The sequence below is a fragment of the Harpia harpyja genome, chromosome 16 (assembly GCF_026419915.1).
Source record: "Harpia harpyja isolate bHarHar1 chromosome 16, bHarHar1 primary haplotype, whole genome shotgun sequence".
Lineage (NCBI taxonomy): Eukaryota > Metazoa > Chordata > Aves > Accipitriformes > Accipitridae > Harpia > Harpia harpyja.
The window spans coordinates 2,946,016-2,967,045 of record NC_068955.1 but is presented as its reverse complement, the minus strand read 5'-3'; the positions used below and the strand labels follow the sequence as shown (position 1 = coordinate 2,967,045).

Below are 21,030 nucleotides of genomic sequence, written 5' to 3'. Positions count from 1 at the left end.
GTTCAGTGCAAAGGGTGGTGTGTCCGCTGGGATGTGGATCTTTGTCCAATAAACGCAGGACAGAAACCCATTGCACTTCTCATGCAGGTAGCAAGCAATGGCAAGGGGGTGACAGCTTCTGGATAGCACTGCTCCGGATGGGATGTGAGCTGCTGCCGTAAAGATACTGGCACTTACTGTACCTTCAGACTGATTAATCAGCCTGGTGGCTGCAGCGGCCGGTGAAGGAGCTCGCAGTACTTGATGTTTGGGGATTAAAGAGCTGTGTGGTTCCCGGTTCTTAAATAGAAAAGTGCTCTGCAGGTTGTTTGATGTGGCCTCCAGACGGGCCCACAACTTCCTCCTGCTGGGCGTGCATCCATGGAGACAGCCAGCCGCGCCAGACTACGCTGGGAAGGGACGGCAGAGCGTGAGAGCGGCTGGTCGGAAAGGTCTGGGCTCAGCGGGAGGCTGGCTGGAGCTCTCCTCTGCTCCCCACGTTGGTCTGTTTTGCCTCTCTGGTCAGCGGGACTTGCTTGACCTACGGGGGATGAGCTCCTGTGGCTTAGCTCTGGCACCTCCAGCCAAGAATGTGGTGGTGTATCGCAACGGTGACCCCTTCTTCCCCGGGAGGAAGTTTGTAGTGAACCAGCGGCGGTTTCTGACCTTTGAGGCATTTCTGAATGAGGTGACCAAGAGCATTCGTGCGCCCTTGGCTGTGAGGAACATCTACACACCCAGGCACGGCCACCGCATCACTGAGCTGGGGGACCTGCAGGACGGATGCCAGTACGTGGCTGCGGGCTTTGAAAAGTTCAAAAAGCTTGAGTGAGTAGATGGAACTTTGGTCTCTGGGTTTGGTAAGCAGCTTTACATCACCTCTGTGGGGAATGTATTGGGGTGTGAATGGAAAAAAGAGGTAAGAGGGGTAGAAACCCAACGAAAACCAGAGACAGATTAATTTCTTTTCTTACTGGAAACTACTGGACATATTCCAGATCGCATGGAAAATGCAAATATTCCTGATAAGGTCAATTGACTCTCAGAAGAACACACGTTGGGGGAGGCATGCGTTCTCTGGCAGGATGTTGTGATGGGTGCTGCTCTGCCTCCCGTGCACCTTGTTTTGTGGCGTGGGAGGTTCTGCTGCCCGCTTCCTTGGCAGAGCTGTCAGTCACACTGTCTCCACTGACAAATACTTTTGCTTTGGTTTGATGAAGGTTTTTTGTTTTCTAATCCTGTACAAAGTAGAGCTGTTTTGGTTCATCCTGAAATACAGAGGGTTAAAGGGGTTTTTGTGGCATTGCTTGACTCTAGAGGTGAGGTGTGTGGTGTGTGTGCCAGGTGAATTTGGCTCCCAGGTGTGTATTGTATTTTGTTGAGGAGGTGGTCTAGGCTACATTAACGCCAGTCAGCCCTTGGAGCCTTGATCAGTGAGCAACACAAAGGAATAAAATCTTTTGGGTGTCTTTAGCATGGGGATCTGAAATGGTCTGTATTTGGCTGGGAATTTCTTAAATGTAGCAGACTTTAATTTAGACTGAAGTTCTGGGAGACCATGAGGTGGGGCACCCGGAGAATTGTTTCAGAAGTGACCCAAATAAGTGACCCACACTTCTGGTGGCGATGCACCAAGGCAGAGCAGTTGGTTGTTTCCTCACTGCTCTTTAGTCAGCCATGACCCAGTTGGTATGTGGCAATGTTGTTGTCTTTTTCTCACAGCTATTTAAATCACGGAAGGAAGGAGCTCCGTGGGACAAGGAACAGCGAGGGTCTGCAGGTGAGTCCCTGAGCTGAGTGGGGGCAGGCGGGAGCGCAGAATGAGCGGGGAGGTAAGAGAGATGTTAGGGCTGGCACTGATGAAAGTAAAGTTGAGATTTAAGGCTGCGAGGTGCCCAGTGGAGATCAGGAAAGTGCCACAGGAATCAGTAGGACATGTGAGACAGCACAGGGGCTACTGCTGTGTACCTTCATCCCCCTTAATGGTGCAGGGGAGGGATCTGTGCTCAGAGGTTGGCTGGCAATTCTGGAACGTGCTCAGCTATGTGAAGAGCCTTTCCAGCCTGGGTGTTGCTGACAACAAATCCCACCTAGCAGCAGCAAGCCTGAAGGCAGGGCAGGCGGTGTCCCAGAGCAGGCAGCTCCTGATGGAGAAAAGGGAACAGCCCTGGGAGGCTCTGTCAGGGCTGTCACTGTTCTTGTGCACTGAACTCGGTCTCTACAGTTCTGCGCTGTAGCTCCCTGGAAGTCGAACGTCTTGGCGCGATGGCAGAAGCACGCCCACTTGCCCTGCACGATACAGTAAGTGCCTTGGTGTTTTCTCCTTGGAGGGTCTCTGGGAATGTTTTTGGAGGCTGGAGGAGGCAATTTCTCTGAGATCCTGGGAGCGCTGCCCCACAGGCACAATTCCCAGCTTCTACCAGAACTATTTGTTGTAAATACTGTCCAGGCACCAGTGGCTGGCTTTTTTCCCCACCTTCCACAGCTGCAGGAGTACTGGCTCATCGCATGCTCTGGGTTGTTTCTACTGCAGTGTTTTCCGGAATGGGGATTTGTTGAGCCCTCCTTTCCCGCTGCCGCTCTCCAAGAGCACCTCACTGCAGTGGGATGCGCTCCTGGCCACATTGACAGAGAAAGCCGACCTGCGCAGTGGAGCTGTTAAAAAGTGGGTATCCAGATAAGGCACTGCCGGCTCCTCTTTCCTTATGTCCAGAACATAAGCAGCTCTGATTAGCACAGAAGACTGGGAGTTCAGACAGCCACTTAAAGTCTGCTTTTGCAAACTCATTTGCTTTTCTGGTTTTCCCATCTTCAAATCAGGGATAACCCCAATGTCTTGGGTGCTTTGTGAGGAGGGCTGATGTTGCTGGTGGTCTGGTGAAAAATCAGTAAGCAAGCTGTAAAGCATGGCATAAAAAGGAGTTTATGTCTAGAGGGGCTTTTATCCAACAAATGCAGCCTACCTTCTCCTCATACACCTATTTACTGACTCCCAAGGAAAAAGCTAAGATCAACTGCATCTCAGTGATCACTGGGTGTAATATTTCTGCATACTTCCTCGGAGCAATACTAAGAATGATTGATCCTCTCTGCCTTGTCTCGTTCCTGTTTACCACTTTGCGCTTGCCTGACTGCTTCCATGCTGAGGGGTTGTTCAGGGTCTGGTGACATCTCTAAACCTTTTGCTGTCTCTTCCTTGAGGCTCTGCAGGCTGGACGGAACCCAGGTGTCCAGTGGGGAGGAGCTGGTGAATGGCAATTACTATGTGGCAGTGGGAAATGAGGAGTACAAAAAACTGCCTTACTTTGAGCTGCTGGTGCCCCAGGATTCTGCACGCAGGACGCTGTGGTACGTAGACTGTGGCCAAGTGGTTTAAAGAATCGTGTCCGTGGTGGTCTTCAGCTAAAGCCATCCTTTTTGTAGCCCTCCTGTTCAGTGCTGTCTGCTTCAGGGCTTGAGTTTTGCTTCATGTGTTGGAAGTTTAGGAAGAAATAATGTGTTTTCAAAGCTTTGAAGGTTAGCCCCTGAAATCCAGAGTTCAGTGCCAGAGAAAGCAAGCGGTTTGGTTGTTTCTCAGTTAAGTGTTCATCAAGCACTGAGGAGCACCTGCCCATTAGGCCAGGCATTGAATTTCACAGGCCTGTGGTGGGTGGTGTGATATAATGGGAAGGTGATCTGCTGTGGAGTGTGCTCTACCTGTGCTGAGAAAAAACACCTCCAGGGGCCCTCTCTCTTATGGGAAAAGGGGAGATCGTGTCCTCCTGCAGCTGACTTCTACCTGATACTGAGAATCTGCTTCTTTTTTGTTGCAGGAACCACCCAAAAAGCAGGCGCAAGAAATACCACAGAAGGGTAGGTGGCTCAGCTGGCGCAGGACTGTTTGTGCTACTGTCACCATTACTTTTGTGCAGGCATCCCTCTATACACAGTGGATGTGTACCACAATCTCCATTCCCAATTGCCATGGCTATGGCATCCTTGCTTGGCACCATTCCCAAAGGAGAGGAGCTAGAGACAGTTATGTGGCCAGATCACACTTGAATTAAATCTCACTGCCTGAAGAAAAACTCCTTAAAGTGGCCTCACTTACCTCTTCTCCTTTTTGGCTGATGGGCAGGGAGAATTCATCCTGGAGCTAGGATATCTTTCCTGCTCACTGTGTGGGTAAAATGCCCAACAGAGACTACAGGTACAGCAGCTGGGCTGTCCTGGATTGTCCATTGAAATGTGCATCTGTGTTATCTGTGCTATTTGCTTTTAAAATTTCCTTTTCCTTTTTTTCTTTTGTTTTCAGTTTGGTGAACTCTGTGCCACCTCCCAGGACAGAGCTGGTGACTCTGCTCTTGCTGAACCACCTCAACAGGTAGGAGTGACTGCAAAAAGTGTTTTATGTGTTCCCTGTATCTGTTTCACTTGTAGTATCAACTTAAAACCCAGTCAGAGAATGCAGCGTTACAGATTTGTACCAGTCAGGATCAAGGGTCACAGAGGAAAGTTGCAGTGTTTAAGGGATTGCCCTGCAAAACTTCTCTTGTTTTATAAACTGTTTTATCAAGAAGGCCTATCAGAAGTGTGTGGTGAATACTTTCAGCTGGACAGTCGCAGGATGCAGACCACAGGAGCTGCAGAGAAAGGCAAGATCCCAGCTGCTTTTCCACAACTGCCAAGGCAAGCCAGGAAATCTTGCCTCAGAGAGGAAGAGTCCATTTTCCATGCTAAACCTGTCCGTGCAGGACAAAACAGAAGGAGCAACAGGAATATGCAGCACTGGCCTGATCAAGGTAAAGGACACTGCTGTAAGCATAGAGGAAGACTGGCTTTACTTTGATGCTAAAGGACAAAATACCTGCAGATGCACCAAAAGAAAGCAGTGATGCATCCAATAACTTCTGAATTTCTGCTTCTTTCCTCTCCTCATCTGGGCATATACGAGGACATTTCCGTAGCCTCATCAAGACCAGGGCACAGCTATCTGCAATACCTATTGAACAGCTTTTTTCTTTTCTTCTCCTTGCAGAAGAAAGCATCTATAAAACCAGAGATCCTGGGAAGGAGATGCGAGGTGCCTGGGAAGTAAAAGAGGATGAACACACAAGGGTGGACGTACCCATTGATCAGGTCTGAGAAACGAATTTCTGCCCTGTTAAGAGTCTCGCTGCTGCAGGGAGGTACTTATGGTCCCACTAGAATCTATTGGTGCTGCAGGTTTTGCACAGCAGGGAGGCTAACTCCAAGAGCCAGCCCTTCAGAGACAGTCTGTGAGAATACATCAGTCAATAGTTTATAGCAATTGCTTGGGAAGTCCTTCAGTTTTCTCACTTCTTTTAAGTCCTGTTCGTTAGGTTTATGAAGCGCTGCGCTTCTCTCTACAATGTGTAAAGATGAAAGTAACCACCAGGGGGAACTTCAGAAACCAGAGGACAGTGTGTAACGGCAGGGCTTTGCATGTTAGAAAGCCGAGAGATTGTCATCTGGGTAATGAACATTTCCCTTCTGGAATGTGAGAGTTACAGCTTCCCACTGCAGTAAGGATATCAAAGGCTTTCCTGGATTTTTCTGTGTGTACTACTTCTATCCTTACTCCTGTTCCAGAGAGTTGCAGAAGAACTTATACCAAAAGCCAAAATAATACACCACAATAAGGTATATATTCCACTTAATGGTTCTATGAAGTGTGTAAGATCCTTCCTGGCTGTGTTCAGAGTTCTTACACTAAAATTCAGTACCCCTAAATACAACTTGTTAAGCAGAACTTGCCTGTAGCCAGGTGAGTAAACATGGCAGGGAATAAACATGTAATTCCTAAAATGACCGAACACATTTATTAGATAGTAGCAAGTTTAAGCCTTTTTTTTAAAAGGGAAAAAAAGCAGTTCTTTTAAAACACAATTCTGTGTGAAAAATGTCTGCAAGATGCTTATTGTTTGTGGCATATTAATGTTTTAAACTTTTCGTAAGGACATTTAGAATTGATGTAATGGGATGACATGCATTATATTGTAGGTGATTCATAGTTCTGCCTAGGTAGTCTCTTTGGATTAATTAGAACTTCAAAGGAAAACAACTCCTTTGAACTTAAATTAGAGAAAGCCCTAGTAAAGAATTAGCTAATGGCTTCTGACTTCTTGGCTCAATGGGGAGCCTGGCGTGCTGTGTTTGCTTTAGAGGCTGGGCCAGCATTTCTCCGTGGGGTGGGCACTCTGATGCCGCTGCTTTCCGTTGGCCTTCTCCCCTCCAGATCACTCTGCTCTACAGTTGTTATTATTTGAGTGTCACAGCTTTCCTCTGCAGTGGGAGAGAATCATGAGGCCTTAAATAAACTACATTTGAATTTAATGTAGAGACCCAAGTTTGCATACCAAAGCCATGGTAAGACTGGAAATGGAATCCAGGAATTTCGTCCCAGAGCCTTTCTGTAATAGTGAAGTGCTACATTAATAACTGTATTTCCTTCTCACCGCAAAAAGGCACAGACTACAGACAAATCACAAAAGACTGTGGCAAGGAAAAGGGATGCCAGTGACTCTGAGGATGAAAAGCACCGAACGATGTTGCCCTTGGCAGGAAAGAGCTCTGAAGAGTTCACAAAGGGAGTGTGATGGGAGAAGAGGGACAGTTTGGTACACGGCTATCTGCACAGCTGCAGAAAACAAAAGCATGTGAATCCTAGATTTCTCTAACACCACAGACTGGCCAAGCTTTTTGATGAATTAACAAACTCTTCTAAAATCAAGCATCCTCACCGTCTAGGCTTGAGAAGCAGAGTACCAGTGAGTAATGAATCAGATGCACAATGTTGTTAAATAATGATCTTCCCTCTTTCCTCATCTCTATCGTGTGATGATGCGGCAGAGGCGATGGCTGCTTTTCTGAACTCTAATTAAGCTGGTTTGTATCTGAACTTGGGAAGGAAGAATTGCCAAATAGGATACACGCCTTTATAACAAAATGTCTGCCAGGAAATTTGTTCTATGTCAGATGCTTCTTATAAAGAGACTTCATCGCATCATTGTCCCTCTGGTTTGGAATGCTTGGATAATGTTTGCAGCAATCAAACCTGTTCCCAAAACTATATACATTTTGTTTCTGTTAACTTCTTTTAGGAGCATCTGTCTGATTTAGGAAAAGTCACAGTAATAAACAGCTCTTGTATTAACCCTCTTTGTGCAAGGCTTTCTGTATTCCCCTCCCTAGTGTTTCTGATTAATTACAAGGGTAACAAAGATTTTTTCCTTCTGTGATCCATCTGGTATTTTGGACTGATAATTTCACTAAAAAGAAAAACACTCTTCCCTCCCTAGGGAAAAACTGCACTGTTGTTATTTTACAGATGAGAGGCACTCTACAAGATGCCAGTGGAGAAAAGCCAGGTGGTAACCTCAGCGTAAGGGGCTGTGCAGCGTGACCTGGTACGTTGCAGCTGAGCGCAGTGGAGGAAGCCACTTCCATGTGCTTGGCCACAAAAAGGGAGAGTTCCTAAACAGATTCCTTCTACAGAAAAAACACTCGGTCCCAGAAGCTCCCTTTGAACGATTTATTAACCATTTATTATCCCTGCAGTGCTGAACAAGACAATTCAATCATCCTTGCCTTGAAACACCCACAAACAAAAAATTCCTTAACTCAAGACATTAAATAGGATGTCCTTGCAACATGCCTTGTTCCACCCTGGTCCAGGTTTTCATGTTTTTTGACATCTGTGTGTCAAAATACAGCTTCCTAGGTCCAACTGAGCCAAAGGGTCTGCTGCTGAGCCAGAAGCACCCTCTTCAGCCACGGGGGTTACCTTTGAACAGGTTCTCTTCCTCTCCTTCTTACTGCATCTTGTTCATGAACCAGCTACACAGAGCGTGACTCCTAGGATGGTGAGCAGCATTCCCACCACAGCCCCTGCGGAAATGAACAACAAGATGTTGGGAACTTACACAGTTCAACACTAGTCAGATCTTCTCATTGCTAACTATATGATGCTCAGATGTCACAGTAAATAAGCTAGCATAAATGTCTGGATAGATATGACCTGGACCAGGTGAGTTCTGAAGGGTTTTGGATGTCTGGACTGCCCGCGTACATTGAGCAAAGCATGTTTCTAAGAAAACGTTGCTGATGCTGTATGTCTGGCTAGCAAGAACCATGCTTAAACAACAAAAAAACATTTTAGTGTATTCCTACAGCTATTGCGCCAGGTCCTGGTGTTTTTAAGCTTTCAAGTTTCCTGCCATTTTTCTGACTTTCCGAGCAAGGTAATGTTATTGTAGGATGTAAGGGAAGGAAAGAAGGATGGGTGTTAACATTTGGGGGCTTATGGGGCACTCCTTTTCCACGGTGGACATATTATTTAGTGCTTCTCTTATGGTTAAATATCTAGTTAGGTAAAAGCTCGGTCCTATAAACTTTGTTAGCTTAGAACAGCCAGTTCTATCTTCAAATTTACTACCGCTGCCCACAAGTCTGTTTCACTTCCCTTTCAGGTCCTGTAGCAAGAACTGCTGCTTAACTAGTTAAAGCCCTTGTGTGAGTGTTTGCTATTTTTCAGGAGACCAGTGGGCAGCCCATGCTATTAAGTCAGCAAATAGGTGCAGGAGACAATGTGAGGAAATGTTTTAAGTGTAGCTTACTTTTACCACCAATGTCCTCTCCCAGAAGCCTCCCAGTCACCAGCGTGACTATCAAAGCCAGGGAGTTACAGAGCGGTACTGCCAGGGACAGATCTGAAATTGAACAGTTGTAACACAAACAGTTTAAAATGGATGATCTTGTACAAATCATAAGGGACTTCTTTTACTTGTGATTATTACAAGACAGCTGCTTGATGTTTACCTGAGTCACCAGAGTAATCAATAGCACTGATCCTCCCAAAATCCCAATCAACCCGCTCCGCAAAAGCGACGAGAACTAACCTGCGGATGCCAAGGTGAGGTAGAAGAGGAGAGATCCACCTTGATTGAGCAGAAACGGCACCATGTACTGCAAGAAGAACACAAGCCTGTCAGTTGCTGCTTGCAAACCCACTGTGTGCCCCGCAGCGAGCGGGCAGCAGAGCCCAGACCCCCTTGCCCTGTGCCGTGTTGGGCAGCGGAAATGTGGCACGCTGGCGATTCCGCTGCCAGGCACAAGCTCCTCAACGTCTTAGTTCTCCAATCTGCAAAAGGCAGACCGTGCTTATTTTATGTAAAATATGAGGGTTAATAACCTGCCACCTATGAAAGTGGTCTCAATTCTGCACAAGAAGAGCAGTACTATAGGCAAGTAAATGAAACACTACTAAGGATAAAGAATTGTGATGATAGATGGAATATTTAACAGTTTAAGTATCAAGTCCAGAAGTAAACAGGAAGGAATGATCCCAAAGGCAGTTTGACACCCTGCTACCTCCCTGGCCCGGCAGCCTGGACGGTGTCGCACCTTGTAGTTGAGGCCCAAGAAGCGGATCTCTGCCAGCAGCTGCTGCAGGCGGCCCTGGCGCCGCACCTCCTCCAGCCCCGCTGCGCCCGTCCGCAGGAACGGTCCGGTGCTGCCCCACAGCACGGCCACCAGCACCAGCGCCGCTGCCTCTCCTGCGGCACAGCCTGGGCTCAGCGACCCACTGGCCCCAGGGGAATGCCAGCTCGGTCTGCCATCACCTCAGAGAGCCCATACTGGGTCAGCCTGGCCTCATCTCCCTGTAGAGGGCCTGGCCTGGTCCACTGCTATTCCCCATCAGGGACAACGTTCACCAGCCCAGCTCACTGCTGTCTCCCATCGTGAAGAACCCCACTCTGGGCCTACTGACACGTTCCTCTTGGGGGGGTGGTGGGGAAATCCCCGCAGCGAGCCCACCCTGCTGCTGCATCCCCCTCACCGGGCCCAGCCTGCAGCCATGCTCCTTCGAGGAAATCACCAGAGCCAACCGAGCCTGTGGCCACGCTCTCCCTTCAGGGAAAACCTCACAGCAGACCAAACCCAGGGCCACATCCCCCCCCACAGAGAAGACCCCACAGGGGTCCAGGCCATGCTGCAAATATTCTGGTAAAGAAATCAAAATTTAATCACATAGAAGAGTTAGGTTTGATTAAGAAGTAAAATTGTGAAGCATAATGTATAGGATTGTTAAGTTTGACATGTAGCCGTAGAAACTTTAGGAACTGTGTTATGTGTGACTATAGGAACCTCAATATTGTTAAAGTTTGAAATAGCTAACCATAGAAACCTCACCAGGAAGTTACTGGTTTTTCTATGTTTTGTTTCAACAAACTAAGGAAACCATCATGGACACCAGTTTGCTGCTTGGAAACCCCCTTACCCTTCCCATCTTGATTTGAGTATCGAAGATTCCAATCAGTAGAGCTAAGTGTAACTGACCAATGATTGTTTTTAAATAAGAATATTGATAAGGTTATATAATCAAAGGACCAATCATTATAAAGGTTAAATTTAAGAACGAGCATAGTATGCATTTTTACGTAAAGAGCTTATGTAACAATGACCTGACAGAAAAAGTCTATAAAAACTGATGGATTTTGATACCAAGTGGGACACGCCTTTGGAGGAGCGATCCCCCGCGTCCCCAGCGCTGCACTAAACGAAGCGCCTGCTTCTTAACTTCACATCGGTGTGTTAAGGAGTTTTATTCCGGATTTCGGTAACAGCCATGGCCCTGTTCCACCCTCAGGGAAGATCCCGCCGGGGCCCAGCCTGCCGCCACATTCCCCCCCCCTCAAGGAAGCCCCCCACAAAGGCCCAGCCGGTGGCTATTTCCCTTCCCAAGGGAAGACCCCGTTCCCTTCTCAAAGCAGAACCTTCCCCGCCCGGGAACTCTCTCCCCTCCATCCCGGAAGCTCACCCACGGGCGCCATAGCGACGGTGACGCTACTTCCGTCCCGCGCACCCTCTGACCCGGAAGCGACCGGCTGGTTCTTTCCCCTCAGAGCTGCCGCCATGGTAAGAGCCGGGTCGGGTCGGTGGTCGTGACCGGTGGTCGGACGGTGTCAGAGCCCCCGGGCCGGGGCTCCTGGGCCGCGGGGAGGGGGCGGGGGGCGGCACTGCCGCCCCCCGCCCCCTCCCCGCGGCCCAGGAGCCCCGGCCCGGGGGCTGAGGCCGTGCCTCGCCTGAAGCATTAAATGGCGTCTCCCCCCGCCTCGCAGAAGCCGATCCTGCTGCAGGGCCATGAGCGCTCCATCACGCAGATCAAGTACAACCGGGAGGGAGACCTGCTTTTCACCGTGGCCAAGGATCCCGTGAGTGCGGCGGGCCCTGCCCGTCCGTGTTCCCCTCACCCCCACCCCCGGGTGAAAACCAGCGTCCGCCGCGATGATTGACGGGTTTTTCATCAGTCCCGTTAATTAATCCGTCTGGTAAGAGGGGTGCTTGGTTGTTTTCTTCTCCCAGATTGTCAACGTTTGGTATTCAGTGAATGGAGAGAGGCTCGGCACCTACAACGGCCACACAGGAGCCGTGTGGTGTGTGGATGCAGACTGTATCCTTTGATCGTGGAAACCAGTTTATCTGCCCCATGTATTTTCCTTACAGGGATTCACTTGAGCCGATTCCTCCCAACTGCTGCACTGTTTCCTCTTGAAGAGGAGCTGGGGAGGGGGGGTCATACAGTGTATTTAACTCTTCTGTTGTCTTTCCTTTACTCCATCTTTTGGGTATTTTTCATCCCGGGCTGTCGTTTGGAATAACGTGTGCAGCGTTGCCCCGTCTGCTCTCATTTGTGCATCATTGCTTTTGCTGTTGTGGCCCTGGGAACGTGTCTGAGTTGCACAAGGTCTTCCGTCTCCAGTGTGGGCAGCAGTTAGCGGAGACAAAAACGTGTAAAGGTTGTGTTAATGTAAGAGCTGGAGCCTTTTCCTCTAACATTTCTAGAAGAAAGTTGTGGATTTTGTAATGCGAACACTTGGACTCTGCGTCTGTCTGTACTGGAGTATTGCTGGTCCTGGAATGAACATTGCCCAATCTCTGTGTAATACAGCTTTTTAATCTTGTGTATAAATATTCCCCGGGTATCTAGACAGTAGCTTTTTGGGGCTGAGAATGTGCTGATATTCCCTAACTGGTGACCTAGGGGACACACGACATGTGCTCACTGGCTCTGCAGATAACAGCTGTCGGCTCTGGGACTGTGAAACAGGTAAGACTCTTTTCCTCTCTGTTTGAGTCACAGCTCTGTCCTGCCATGAAGTCTGCTAAGCTTGGAGTGCATAGTGGCAGCAAAACATGTGCTTGTTCACCCCCCTGAAAGAGGTCTGAATCGAATCCTAACTCAGACTGCTGGAGGGGAGGGTCTGTGGATGTGCCTAGTTTCTAGCGACTATGTAGTGAATTTGTGCACTTTACCGCCCAAGTAGTCAAATCGTGCAGTTAGTGCTTACAGGTCACCAAACCTGCTTGTCAGCTACGCCCGATGCTCTCACCCTCCCTCTGACCCTGCCGCTCAGCTGATCTTTTTCATTAACCTTGCAATAAAATACCTGGTGAAGTGACACTTTCTGTTCTGTGTTCAGGAAAGCAGCTCGCCCTGGTGAAGACCAGCTCAGCAGTGAGGACATGTGGTTTCGACTTTGGAGGAAACATCATCATGTTTTCCACGGACAAGCAGATGGGATATCAGTGTTTTGTGAGCTTCTTTGACCTCCGGGACCCCAGCCAGATCGGTGAGGAATCCGGGCCAGTGCCTGCACCAGGGAATAAGGGGAAGCGTTGATCACTGGAGCTGGTGCCACTCTGTCTGTCTGTCTGTCTGTCTCCTTCCTTCCTTCCTGCAGAGAACAACGAGCCTTACATGAAAATCCCCTGCAGTGACTCTAAAATCACTAGTGCTGTGTGGGGCCCCCTGGGAGAGTTCATCATTGCAGGACATGAGAGCGGAGAGCTGAACCAGTTCAGTGCCAAGGTCAGCCTGATAAGGAACAGCATCTTCTTTGGGCAGCAATGCCTGGGGGAGGATATCGCAGCATTCCTGTTCTGGTCATGGGACAGAATATGGGCTTTTTGGCTCAAACCAGCAGCCTCATGGAAGGATAGTTAAAATACACAGCTCCCTTGAGCAAGGCTGATGTACCAATGTCTGCCCTGCTGCTGACAGCGACATCTCCTAAATTGTTTTTCATGGAGAAATCGTGTGTACACTCACTTTGCTTGCCAGCACGCTGAAACTGCCTTCTTTGCCCTTCAGTCAGGGGAGCAGCTCTCAAACATCAAGGAGCACACCAAGCAAATCAACGATATTCAGACCTCCAGGGACATGACCATGTTCATCACTGCCTCCAAGGACAACACAGCCAAGGTGAGGCCTCCTGTTGGAATTGCAGTGGACCGTTGGTATTTGCTTGCAGGACCTCTGCTCAGAGCTGTGGCTATCACAGAGGTTTGATCCTTAGAAATTTGAGTTAATGGAAAGTCAAAGCTTAGTGGGAAAGTTCAGGGAGAAAGGGGAGGTGCCACCACGTTATAATTTAACGGCCAGGGGTGAGGCCCAGCAGCAAGATTTGTGTGAGTTAATTGGGCTGCCAGCCCTCTTGCAGAATAACTCTCTCCCTCTTGCCTCCTAGCTATTTGATTGCACGACACTTGAACATTTGAAGACATTCCGGACGGAGCGACCGGTGAACTCTGCTGCACTCTCCCCCATTTTTGATCACGTAAGAATGAGCTCGTTCATTGTAACGGTCTTGCTGTGACTCCTGCATTGTCCCAGGTAGCTGGGAAACAAGAGTGTCACCAGTTCAGCTAAAAAACATGACTGTGGGATGGGTCTGGGGAACTTTGCTGCGGTCTGGTGCAGGGAACAAGGCTTTGTGTCCTCTAATGTTCAAATGAGTGTGTCTGGGAGGCAGGACCTTCTCTGGGGCTGGAGTCAGGCCTGCTCATGAGTTTCTGGGATCTGCAGGGTTAGTAGGAGGCATCCCCAAGGCTCGGCTCCCTCCTCTCCCGGCTGCTGCTGTGCGTGTGGTGTAAGCAGCACTGAAGTGTTTTGGCTTCTCTCCTTTGCAGGTCGTGCTTGGTGGTGGGCAAGAGGCCATGGATGTGACCACGACCTCCACCAGGATTGGCAAATTTGAGGCGAGGTTGGTACTTTTCCTCTGGCAGGGTCGAGTCCTCACCTGGAGGACTCCTGACAGCCCAGGGGTGCTTGTCCCAGAGCATCTTTCTCCTGGCAGTGTTGGAGGAGTCATTAAACTTGCAGAGCTTTTTTGAGGAAACCCTGATTGTGTCCCTAACCAGGCTCCTGACTTCTTGTGATAATTTCAATCTTCTTCCTTCTCCCAGGTTCTTCCATTTGGCTTTTGAAGAAGAGTTTGGCAGAGTGAAGGGTCACTTTGGTCCGATAAATAGCGTTGCTTTTCACCCCGACGGGAAGAGGTGAGGATCTCTGTGGGTCTTGCAGCGTGCCCCGGTCAAGCCAAGCCCACCTTTCAGTTAGGAGATGGCTGGACTCACAGGAGCTCTGCAGTGGGAATGGAGCAAGCACCTTCCTTAATTCTCCCATTCCAGCCCTGCTGCCTCCCCCCATGCTGTCCAGGGGGTTCACACTGATGCCCTACTGCACATTTTGGCTGCGTCGCTGATATTTTTTCTGTCCTATGACTCCTTTATTAGTTTTTGGAGGGGGGTGTGAGAACAGACTCCAATACTGGTATAAACCTAGATGTCGTGAGCTCCTGACAACATTGCTGACTTTATCTTGTCTTTCCTCCCTTACAGTTACAGCAGCGGGGGTGAGGATGGCTACGTTCGCATCCATTACTTCGATCCCCAGTACTTTGAGTTTGAATTTGAAGCTTAAAGGAGGACTTCCTCTCCTCTTCTCTTTCCTCCTCCAACCCATTGCCCCAGTCCATCGGCTCCTGCGCAGAACTGTTGTAAGGCCTGAAGTTATTCTGCGCTGCAGGAGGCAGCGGGAAGCAGTTAGCAGCAACCTCGGGGGGCTGTGTGAAGGTGGGGAGCTAGAAACCCAACCGGCTCAAAAGGGCAGGACTGGCTTTCACAGGAGATAGAGTGAAGGCAAGGAAGGGAGTTGGGTTGGCTGCCTGCCTGCCCCTGGGGATGCTAGCTTCCTGCCCTGCTGGGCATATTTATACATCAGGGGAGAAAAAAAAATCATCAGGAAATAAATATAAATCTTTTATAAACACAAGGAAAAGCACCTCTCTGTGTTGGTTTGGTTTCGTTTTTTTTTTTTCTCGATCTGGAACAAAATTATCCCGAATGCTTTGCTTTCCCGGATCTGTTGGCTGTGCCTTGCTCCCCACCCATGGGCAGCCAGCAGTGCTGTTACTCCTGGGGCCTCTGTCCGGCCCAGGCCTAGGTTAACTCTTTCCCAGGGAGGATCTGCAGCTATGGTTCAGGTCCGGCCCTGAAGTGTGAACGGGCTGGAAGCGCAGCAGCCAGTCATTGTTTTCCAGATGACACGCACGCGCCCAGTTCTGGTGCTTTGTTTATTTGCTAGACTGACCCTGAGCCAACTTTCCTCATGGAACAGTTATTTCCTGCACTAGCATGCTTGTGTTGCAAATCCTCATCATTCCAGCCCTCTCACCCTGTGTCTGTCTGTCTGGAGGGGTGGTTTGTATCTCTTTCCTTCCTCAAAACTGGGTTCAAGGGCAGATTTCCCAGCCTGGCTCCCAGCTAGGAGCAACTAACGCAACGTGGGCGACCAGCGTGCCCTTTGTGGAGAGGGTGTTGGGGGTTTAGTGTGTTCTGCTGCTTAGTTCTTGCTCTGCTTGACTGTGTCTGGCAGCTGGGCAGGGGCTGCGAGCCAGGCATGCTGCGGTGGGAGCTGCTGGAGGCCAATGCTGCTGGGCACATCGACCTCCTGCTGCCTCCTGCCCTTCTGCTCCGCCGCTGCTGCTGAAATCCCGCTGGGAAAGAGAGCGGGAAGGACCCTCGCTTGTGATGGAGCGGGGCTGCTTCTGCCCCTATGTAAGAGCAGAAAAGCCGGCGTGGGCTGCGAGAGAGAGCACTTTACTGAAACAAGCTCAGTCTGCGCAGCCCAGAGGCTGTGAAAGGGAGAGTGTGTCTGCACCACCAGAGCTGTCCTCTGGGCTCGGCGAGGCCTGTGTCCTGCACAGCGCTTCCCACGGAAAGCTGCAGCATCACCTTGGGCCGGCAACCCACGGGGACCGAACTGCCCGTGCTGCTGTTCATCTTTCGTTCTCTGTCTGGGCAGCGGGATCGGAGAGGGACCGGCTCAGCCTGTTCCCTGCACTCTCCTTGACAGGGGGTTTGTTGCCCTCTACTAACCGCTCGATCTCTGCCCAGGCCTCGTCCAGGTACTGGGATGAACGGATCCATCGGAAGAATAAACCTAGGAGAGAAGGGGCTGTGTGTTATTTCAGCAGTGCCCTGTCGAGAGAAGGAAAAGCAGAGCAGCTTTCCCTCACGCAGCTCTGCTCAGAGCTGAAGATGGGTTTAGAGAGCACTGGACCCAGCTTACCCTGCCAGAGCTGGATGCTCTGGGGCTCGACGGAGGGCCAGATGACCAGGGCGTTGTGCGAGTAGAGAGGGTTCAGGTACTTCTTCTTCTCTCCAGGCTGGTTCAGCCAAGCCCAGAGGGAGTGCGTGGTCTCCTTCACTTTACACAGGCACCTATGGGAGAGTTGAGACGAGTTTTCAGTCCCTGCCGGGAGTCGTGGGGCTTGGTGCGACCCAAGCTATGTCCAGGAAAGCTTCGCTCTGCCCTATCCAGCAGGGTCAGCCCCTGCCCTGGCCACAGCAGGGTCTGCCGCAAGGTCACGGTGGTGACCACGGCCTTGCTCCTAAGGGAAAGCGCTGTCCCCGCATCCCGACCCACTCACCTCTCTTTCTCGTTGTTGCAGAGGAAGGTGCCGTAGTCAGAAGCATAGGCGTTGTCGAAGAGGGTGAGGAGGAGGTGCTCCCCAAACTCCAGGGAGAAGGGGAACTGGCGGCTCAGCTGCCACACGCAGTCAAGAAAGAGGAGAAAAAGCGGTGCCTCCTGCTTCAGCCGGGCATGGGAGTAGGCAGAGCGGGCGCAGCGGAGGTGGAAGGGATGGCCGGCCTGTGGGACCCCGGAGGGGGAATAATGGGAGTGAAGAGGTTGCCCAACCAGGCTGGGGTCCCCAGCCCCCTCAGGACTGCCGGTCTCACCTCGATCCACTCCCGCTCCAGCAGCCCCTGGAAGCCCACCAGCGTGCGGCAGGACGGGTCCAGGATCACCTGGGCCAGCGCCGTCACCAGCAGCGTGGTGTCCGTTCCCTCCGCCCCGTGCACCAGCACACTGGCCTCCTCCCTGCGGGCAAGCGCGAGTGGTCGGGGCGATGCCGGCTGTGCCGGCGAGCCCGGGATGATGCCTGAGGTTTGTGTCACACTGAGAGCTTTGAAAGGGGGAAAGCAGGGGCTGCGGGGTGGCAGCCCTCTCCCCTTACCTGTCCATGCACTGTGCGGCCAGGCAGGCTGTGCTCAGGGCCGCCTTGACGTGGCTCAGCCAGCGGCAGCTCTCCAGCCGGCTCAGCCACCGGTCCATGTTGATCGAAGTGTCGTTGCAGGCTTCCACCAGCTTAATAAAGCTCTCCTGCAGCGGGCGGCCTCTGGGAGGGGAGGAAAGCGGTGTCAGGGGCTTGGCGAGCCTTTTTTGAGGGGGGGCTGGAGTCCCCGTGCCATTGGCAGGGCAGCGTCACGAGCGTGCAAAGCCTCAGCACAACCCCTCACCTCTCCAGGGGCCGGTGCAGCCTCCTCCACCGCGGGTAGGAGGACTTGGGTTCCGTGCCCCCCCCCGTCATCCGAGCCTGCTTCGCCGCCTGGGCTGACCGCGTGTCGATGATGAAGCCCCGTTCCCCCTCATCCAGGACCGTCCCCAGCAGCATCTCGTCCTCACGGCAGCGCTTTCGATTGGGGCCCGTCAGCGGCTGGCTGCTGCGGAGCATCACCTGCGGGGTGAGGGACGGTGGGCAGCGAGAGCCGGGGGGGACACCGGGGGAACCCCACAGGATGGGGGGGGGGCTTCGAGCCACCTTCGCTCAAGGGCTGGCAGTGGTGGGAGAGGGGATGAGGGGCAGGATGGGGAGATGGACTCACGGTGCCATTCTTGGGGTGGTAATAGCTGAGGACGGGGAATCGCCCACCCTGCCGAAAACGAGCAGCCTTCTGCAAGGCATCATCGTCCACCGCCGCCGGCACGATGACGGCGGGAGGGTACGTGGGGCAGGTGGTGAAATCCCGGTTCACGTCGCTCAGCCGCCACTGGCTCGTCTGGGGGAGATGCGGGGTGGGGGGCTGCCTCAGGTGCCTCCCCGGCAGCGTGAGCCCCAGCGGGCAGCGCGGCACGGGTGCAGGGAGTCACTTCTCTCCCCAGCCTAGCCGGGTCTCTCCCCTCCAGGCTCACCTGCGAGGCGATCTGTTGGAAGTACCGCTCGAGGGGGAAAAGGTTCCATCCTTCCTCGAGCTTCAGGCTCTGGGGTCTGTAGAAGAACGGGTACATCATCATCACGGAGTCCACCGAGGAGAGGGCCTGGAGCGGGAGCAAAGGTGGAGCTGGTCACGGGTGGGGGGCACGGAGGTGGCTGGGAAAGTCCCCGCTGCGTCCCCAGGGCTCTGCAAACCCCATCCCCGTTCCCCGCTCCTGGCCGTGTCCCAGCTGCAAGCGAGGGCTGGGCAGGCAGGCGCTGGCACCACCAGCTCTTCGGGCACCCTTTGCCAACGCTGTCCGGGAGCCGAGTGTTTACCCACGTTAATGACAGACCGAGAGCAAACACTGCAGGCGGCTGCTTTCTCCTGCCAACCCTTTGCACCCCGACGCGGCTCGGGCCAGGCTCTCTGGCCACCCGGGAGCTCACCTCGATGGAGCTGGCGATGTTGAGACACTCCTCCATGCCCGGGATCTCCAGCTGCAGCACCTTCAGGTCTTTGCACCGGAGCGTGATGGTGCCGGAGGAGCCGGCGAGCCTGGGGGAGGCAGGAGGAGTGTCAGGGCTGGCTGTTGGTCCATGCACACGGACAGACACACGACAGCGCTGAGCTGCCCTCTCCCCCCGGGAGAGCCGAGCGGGGCGAAGCGGGAGGGCTGTGCTGGTGTGGGTGCCAAATCGCTGGCTCTCATCTGACACCGATGGCATGCCGGTCTGAAGCCGGGATTTCCACCATCTCCCTGCCCTGGCCGGGGCCCGGCGGGTGCCGCGATGGTTAGCACAAAGCTGGGCACTGCCGGGCGGGTTAGCAGAGCCAAGAGCATGTTAAAAGCCAAACCTGGTGTCTCGTGGGGAGCCGTTAGTCCGGGGAGGCTGGTACCAGCCTAAATTCTGCACTCTGAGGCACAGAGGAGAAGAGGAGGTCAATGGCCGGTGCCGCGAGCATTCCCTGTCATGGGCCGCGCGGAAGAGGAGGGACGAGGCTCGGCGGGCAGCACCGTGGGGTGGCCGTGCTCTGCCGTGGGCACCGGGAGAGCAGTGGGGAATCTCCTCCAGCTAAGGCAGGGGTGATGCTGCTAGAAGGGAGCGCGGGGCTGGCTGTAGGGAGAGACCCACCTCTTCTCCACGGCGTCCACGTTGCGGATGAGCAGCCAGAGCTCCACGGTACCGGGCTGGCTGTCCCCCCCGGGGCAGGAGGAGAGGAGTAGGTGGTGGCTGGTGATGCACAGGGTGCCCTTCACCGCCGGTAGCCCCGCGCACGACAGCAGCACGCTCTCCACTGTCGCCGTCTTGATCAGCTCGGCGAACTCCATGGCGGTGCCGGCAGCCGCCGAGCCTCGGCGTAGCCTGCCTCTGCCAGGGACAGGGACCTGCGGCCAGCGGCTGCCTCCGGGCTGGAGGGAGAAAGGGGAAATCCTGCAGCTGCAGAGCCCAGCCTGGAAACCCCCTCTTCCCTCTTTGTCACGCTGGGCCCTATAGCCTCACCCCCCTCTTCTTGTTTACATTGTCACTTATAGCATATGGAGCCTCCTCGCTGCAAAACGCAGGGAAGCGTGACATTTCTCCCCCCCCAGCAATGCTGTCATTGCAGATGGGGAAACTGAGGCACAGGGCAGAGGGGGCTGAGCTGGCTCCAAGCTCCCCGGCAGCGCCCAGACCCCAAGCCAGGTACCCCGCACCCGATGCTGGCTGCGCTGCGGCGGGGGGGCATTTTTGGTGGCTGCTGAAAATGCAACTGCTGCCTTGCAGGGAGCAGCTCTGGGTCCTTTCCTGCCTGCGGTGGGGCCTGCCGCGCTGGGGCTGTTCGGTGCTGCGTCGGCCGCTGCCAGACCACCGGCACCAACCTGACCCTGGCTCCCACGGCCCCGTGGGCTCTGCCTGCACCCACAGACACCCCCGGGCCTGGGGATGGAGCAGAAGCTGCTGCCAAGTGCCCTGGGCGAGGAGGAGGAGGGTTGAGCGGCTGGCAGCGCTGCCTGCCCTGGCCACCCCTGTACTTACCTGCTCGGGTTCAGCGGCAGGCGGGGACCTCTGGGTGCAAGCGGGGGACCTTAGGGTGCGAGCGGGGACCTTGGGGTGCGAGCAGAGGACCTCAGGGTGCAGAGAACTGCTGGGCATAAGCAGGGGACCTTGGGGTGCAAGCGGGGGACCTTGGGGCGCAAGCAAGGGACCTTGGGGAGCAAGCAAGAATCTCGGGGTGCAAGCGGGAGACTGTGGGGCGCACCAGGGATCTTGGGGTGCGAGCAGAGGACCTCAGGGTGCAAACAGAGAACCGCTGGGCATAAGCAGGGGACCGTGGGGTGCAAGCGGGGGACCTTGGGGCGCAAGCGGGGGACCTCAGCGTGCAAGCAGGGACCTTGGGGTGCAAGCAGGGGACCTCGGGGTGCAAGCCTGGAGGCGGCCGATGCCCCGCACAGCTTTACCGGCACGGCGGGGACGGCAGCTCGGCGCAGGGCTCCGCGCCCGGCGGATGTCGGGTTTAAGGTAGCCCGGCCCCGGGGCGGCTTGCACCGCCGGCTGGGGCGGGGGAACGGGGACAGCGGCCGGATCCTGACCCCGTTCCACCTTAACGGCCCGGCCGGGATACGGGACCCCAGCTGCCCCCCCCACCCCCGTAGCCCCCACCGGTTTCTTTTTCCTTCCTTGGGCTTTTTTTGGCCTCCCCCCCCCCCCCAAGCCGGGTGCGGGAAGGCGGCTGCGCCCGGGG

The 21,030-nt window shown here is 53.4% G+C and overlaps 3 protein-coding genes and 1 long non-coding RNA gene across 8 annotated transcripts; 2 read left to right on the top strand and 2 right to left on the bottom strand.

The window, feature by feature from the left end:
- The first annotated feature begins 24 nt into the window (after nucleotides 1-24).
- On the top strand, nucleotides 25-7,135 carry DCDC2B (doublecortin domain containing 2B). Its single transcript, XM_052810995.1, has 10 exons — nucleotides 25-807; nucleotides 1,702-1,759; nucleotides 2,204-2,280; nucleotides 2,513-2,644; nucleotides 3,181-3,327; nucleotides 3,792-3,831; nucleotides 4,274-4,342; nucleotides 4,571-4,760; nucleotides 4,997-5,097; nucleotides 6,447-7,135. Exons 1-10 carry the CDS (start codon nucleotides 530-532, stop codon nucleotides 6,576-6,578), a joined length of 1,224 nt encoding a protein of 407 aa, XP_052666955.1. The 5' UTR covers nucleotides 25-529; the 3' UTR covers nucleotides 6,579-7,135.
- Nucleotides 7,136-7,802: 667 nt separating this feature from the next.
- LOC128152770 (uncharacterized) lies at nucleotides 7,803-10,868 on the bottom strand. Its single transcript, XR_008238751.1, has 4 exons — nucleotides 10,802-10,868; nucleotides 8,880-8,946; nucleotides 8,598-8,690; nucleotides 7,803-7,869 (listed from the first exon to the last, which is right to left on the bottom strand). It is a non-coding gene; the product is annotated as an uncharacterized LOC128152770 (long non-coding RNA).
- Nucleotides 10,845-15,106, top strand: EIF3I (eukaryotic translation initiation factor 3 subunit I). 2 transcript variants are annotated; one of them, XM_052811385.1, is made up of 11 exons: nucleotides 10,845-10,899; nucleotides 11,103-11,195; nucleotides 11,347-11,434; nucleotides 12,026-12,091; nucleotides 12,465-12,614; nucleotides 12,726-12,853; nucleotides 13,136-13,246; nucleotides 13,512-13,601; nucleotides 13,954-14,027; nucleotides 14,230-14,322; nucleotides 14,665-15,106. In XM_052811385.1, exons 1-11 carry the CDS (start codon nucleotides 10,897-10,899, stop codon nucleotides 14,744-14,746), a joined length of 978 nt encoding a protein of 325 aa, XP_052667345.1. In that variant the 5' UTR covers nucleotides 10,845-10,896; the 3' UTR covers nucleotides 14,747-15,106. The 2 variants fall into 2 exon arrangements, with proteins under 2 accessions (XP_052667345.1, XP_052667344.1); XM_052811384.1 differs by lacking the exon at nucleotides 10,845-10,899 and having other exon boundaries at nucleotides 11,064-11,195.
- Nucleotides 15,107-15,908: 802 nt separating this feature from the next.
- On the bottom strand, nucleotides 15,909-20,808 carry LOC128152768 (myotubularin-related protein 9-like). 4 transcript variants are annotated; one of them, XM_052811379.1, is made up of 13 exons: nucleotides 20,680-20,808; nucleotides 20,325-20,373; nucleotides 19,440-19,717; nucleotides 19,162-19,221; nucleotides 18,753-18,861; nucleotides 18,302-18,427; nucleotides 17,995-18,168; nucleotides 17,629-17,846; nucleotides 17,346-17,507; nucleotides 17,068-17,209; nucleotides 16,758-16,978; nucleotides 16,397-16,548; nucleotides 15,909-16,267 (listed from the first exon to the last, which is right to left on the bottom strand). In XM_052811379.1, exons 3-13 carry the CDS (start codon nucleotides 19,634-19,636, stop codon nucleotides 16,104-16,106), a joined length of 1,725 nt encoding a protein of 574 aa, XP_052667339.1. In that variant the 5' UTR covers nucleotides 19,637-19,717; nucleotides 20,325-20,373; nucleotides 20,680-20,808; the 3' UTR covers nucleotides 15,909-16,103. The 4 variants fall into 4 exon arrangements, with proteins under 4 accessions (XP_052667339.1, XP_052667340.1, XP_052667342.1 ...); XM_052811380.1 differs by lacking the exon at nucleotides 20,680-20,808 and having other exon boundaries at nucleotides 19,440-19,710; nucleotides 20,325-20,342; XM_052811382.1 differs by lacking the exons at nucleotides 19,162-19,221; nucleotides 20,680-20,808 and having other exon boundaries at nucleotides 20,325-20,418.
- Nucleotides 20,809-21,030: the final 222 nt, after the last annotated feature.

Excerpts from the sequence above, each read along its gene's own strand:
- DCDC2B (XM_052810995.1), top strand. The coding sequence starts at position 530 with ATGAGCTCCTGTGGCTTAGCTCTGGCACCTCCAGCCAAGAATGTGGTG. Across the intron at positions 2,281-2,512 it reads CACTTGCCCTGCACGATACA|TGTTTTCCGGAATGGGGATT; the intron begins GTAAGTGCCTTG and ends TTTCTACTGCAG. Across the intron at positions 4,761-4,996 it reads GCAGCACTGGCCTGATCAAG|AAGAAAGCATCTATAAAACC; the intron begins GTAAAGGACACT and ends TTCTCCTTGCAG.
- EIF3I (XM_052811384.1), top strand. The coding sequence starts at position 11,079 with ATGGCGTCTCCCCCCGCCTCGCAGAAGCCGATCCTGCTGCAGGGCCAT. Across the intron at positions 12,615-12,725 it reads CCGGGACCCCAGCCAGATCG|AGAACAACGAGCCTTACATG; the intron begins GTGAGGAATCCG and ends TCCTTCCTGCAG. Across the intron at positions 14,028-14,229 it reads ATTGGCAAATTTGAGGCGAG|GTTCTTCCATTTGGCTTTTG; the intron begins GTTGGTACTTTT and ends TCCTTCTCCCAG.
- LOC128152768 (XM_052811379.1), bottom strand. The coding sequence starts at position 19,636 with ATGGAGTTCGCCGAGCTGATCAAGACGGCGACAGTGGAGAGCGTGCTG. Across the intron at positions 17,508-17,628 it reads CTGCACCGGCCCCTGGAGAG|AGGCCGCCCGCTGCAGGAGA; the intron begins GTGAGGGGTTGT and ends CTCCCCTCCCAG. Across the intron at positions 16,268-16,396 it reads GAGCATCCAGCTCTGGCAGG|GTTTATTCTTCCGATGGATC; the intron begins GTAAGCTGGGTC and ends CTTCTCTCCTAG.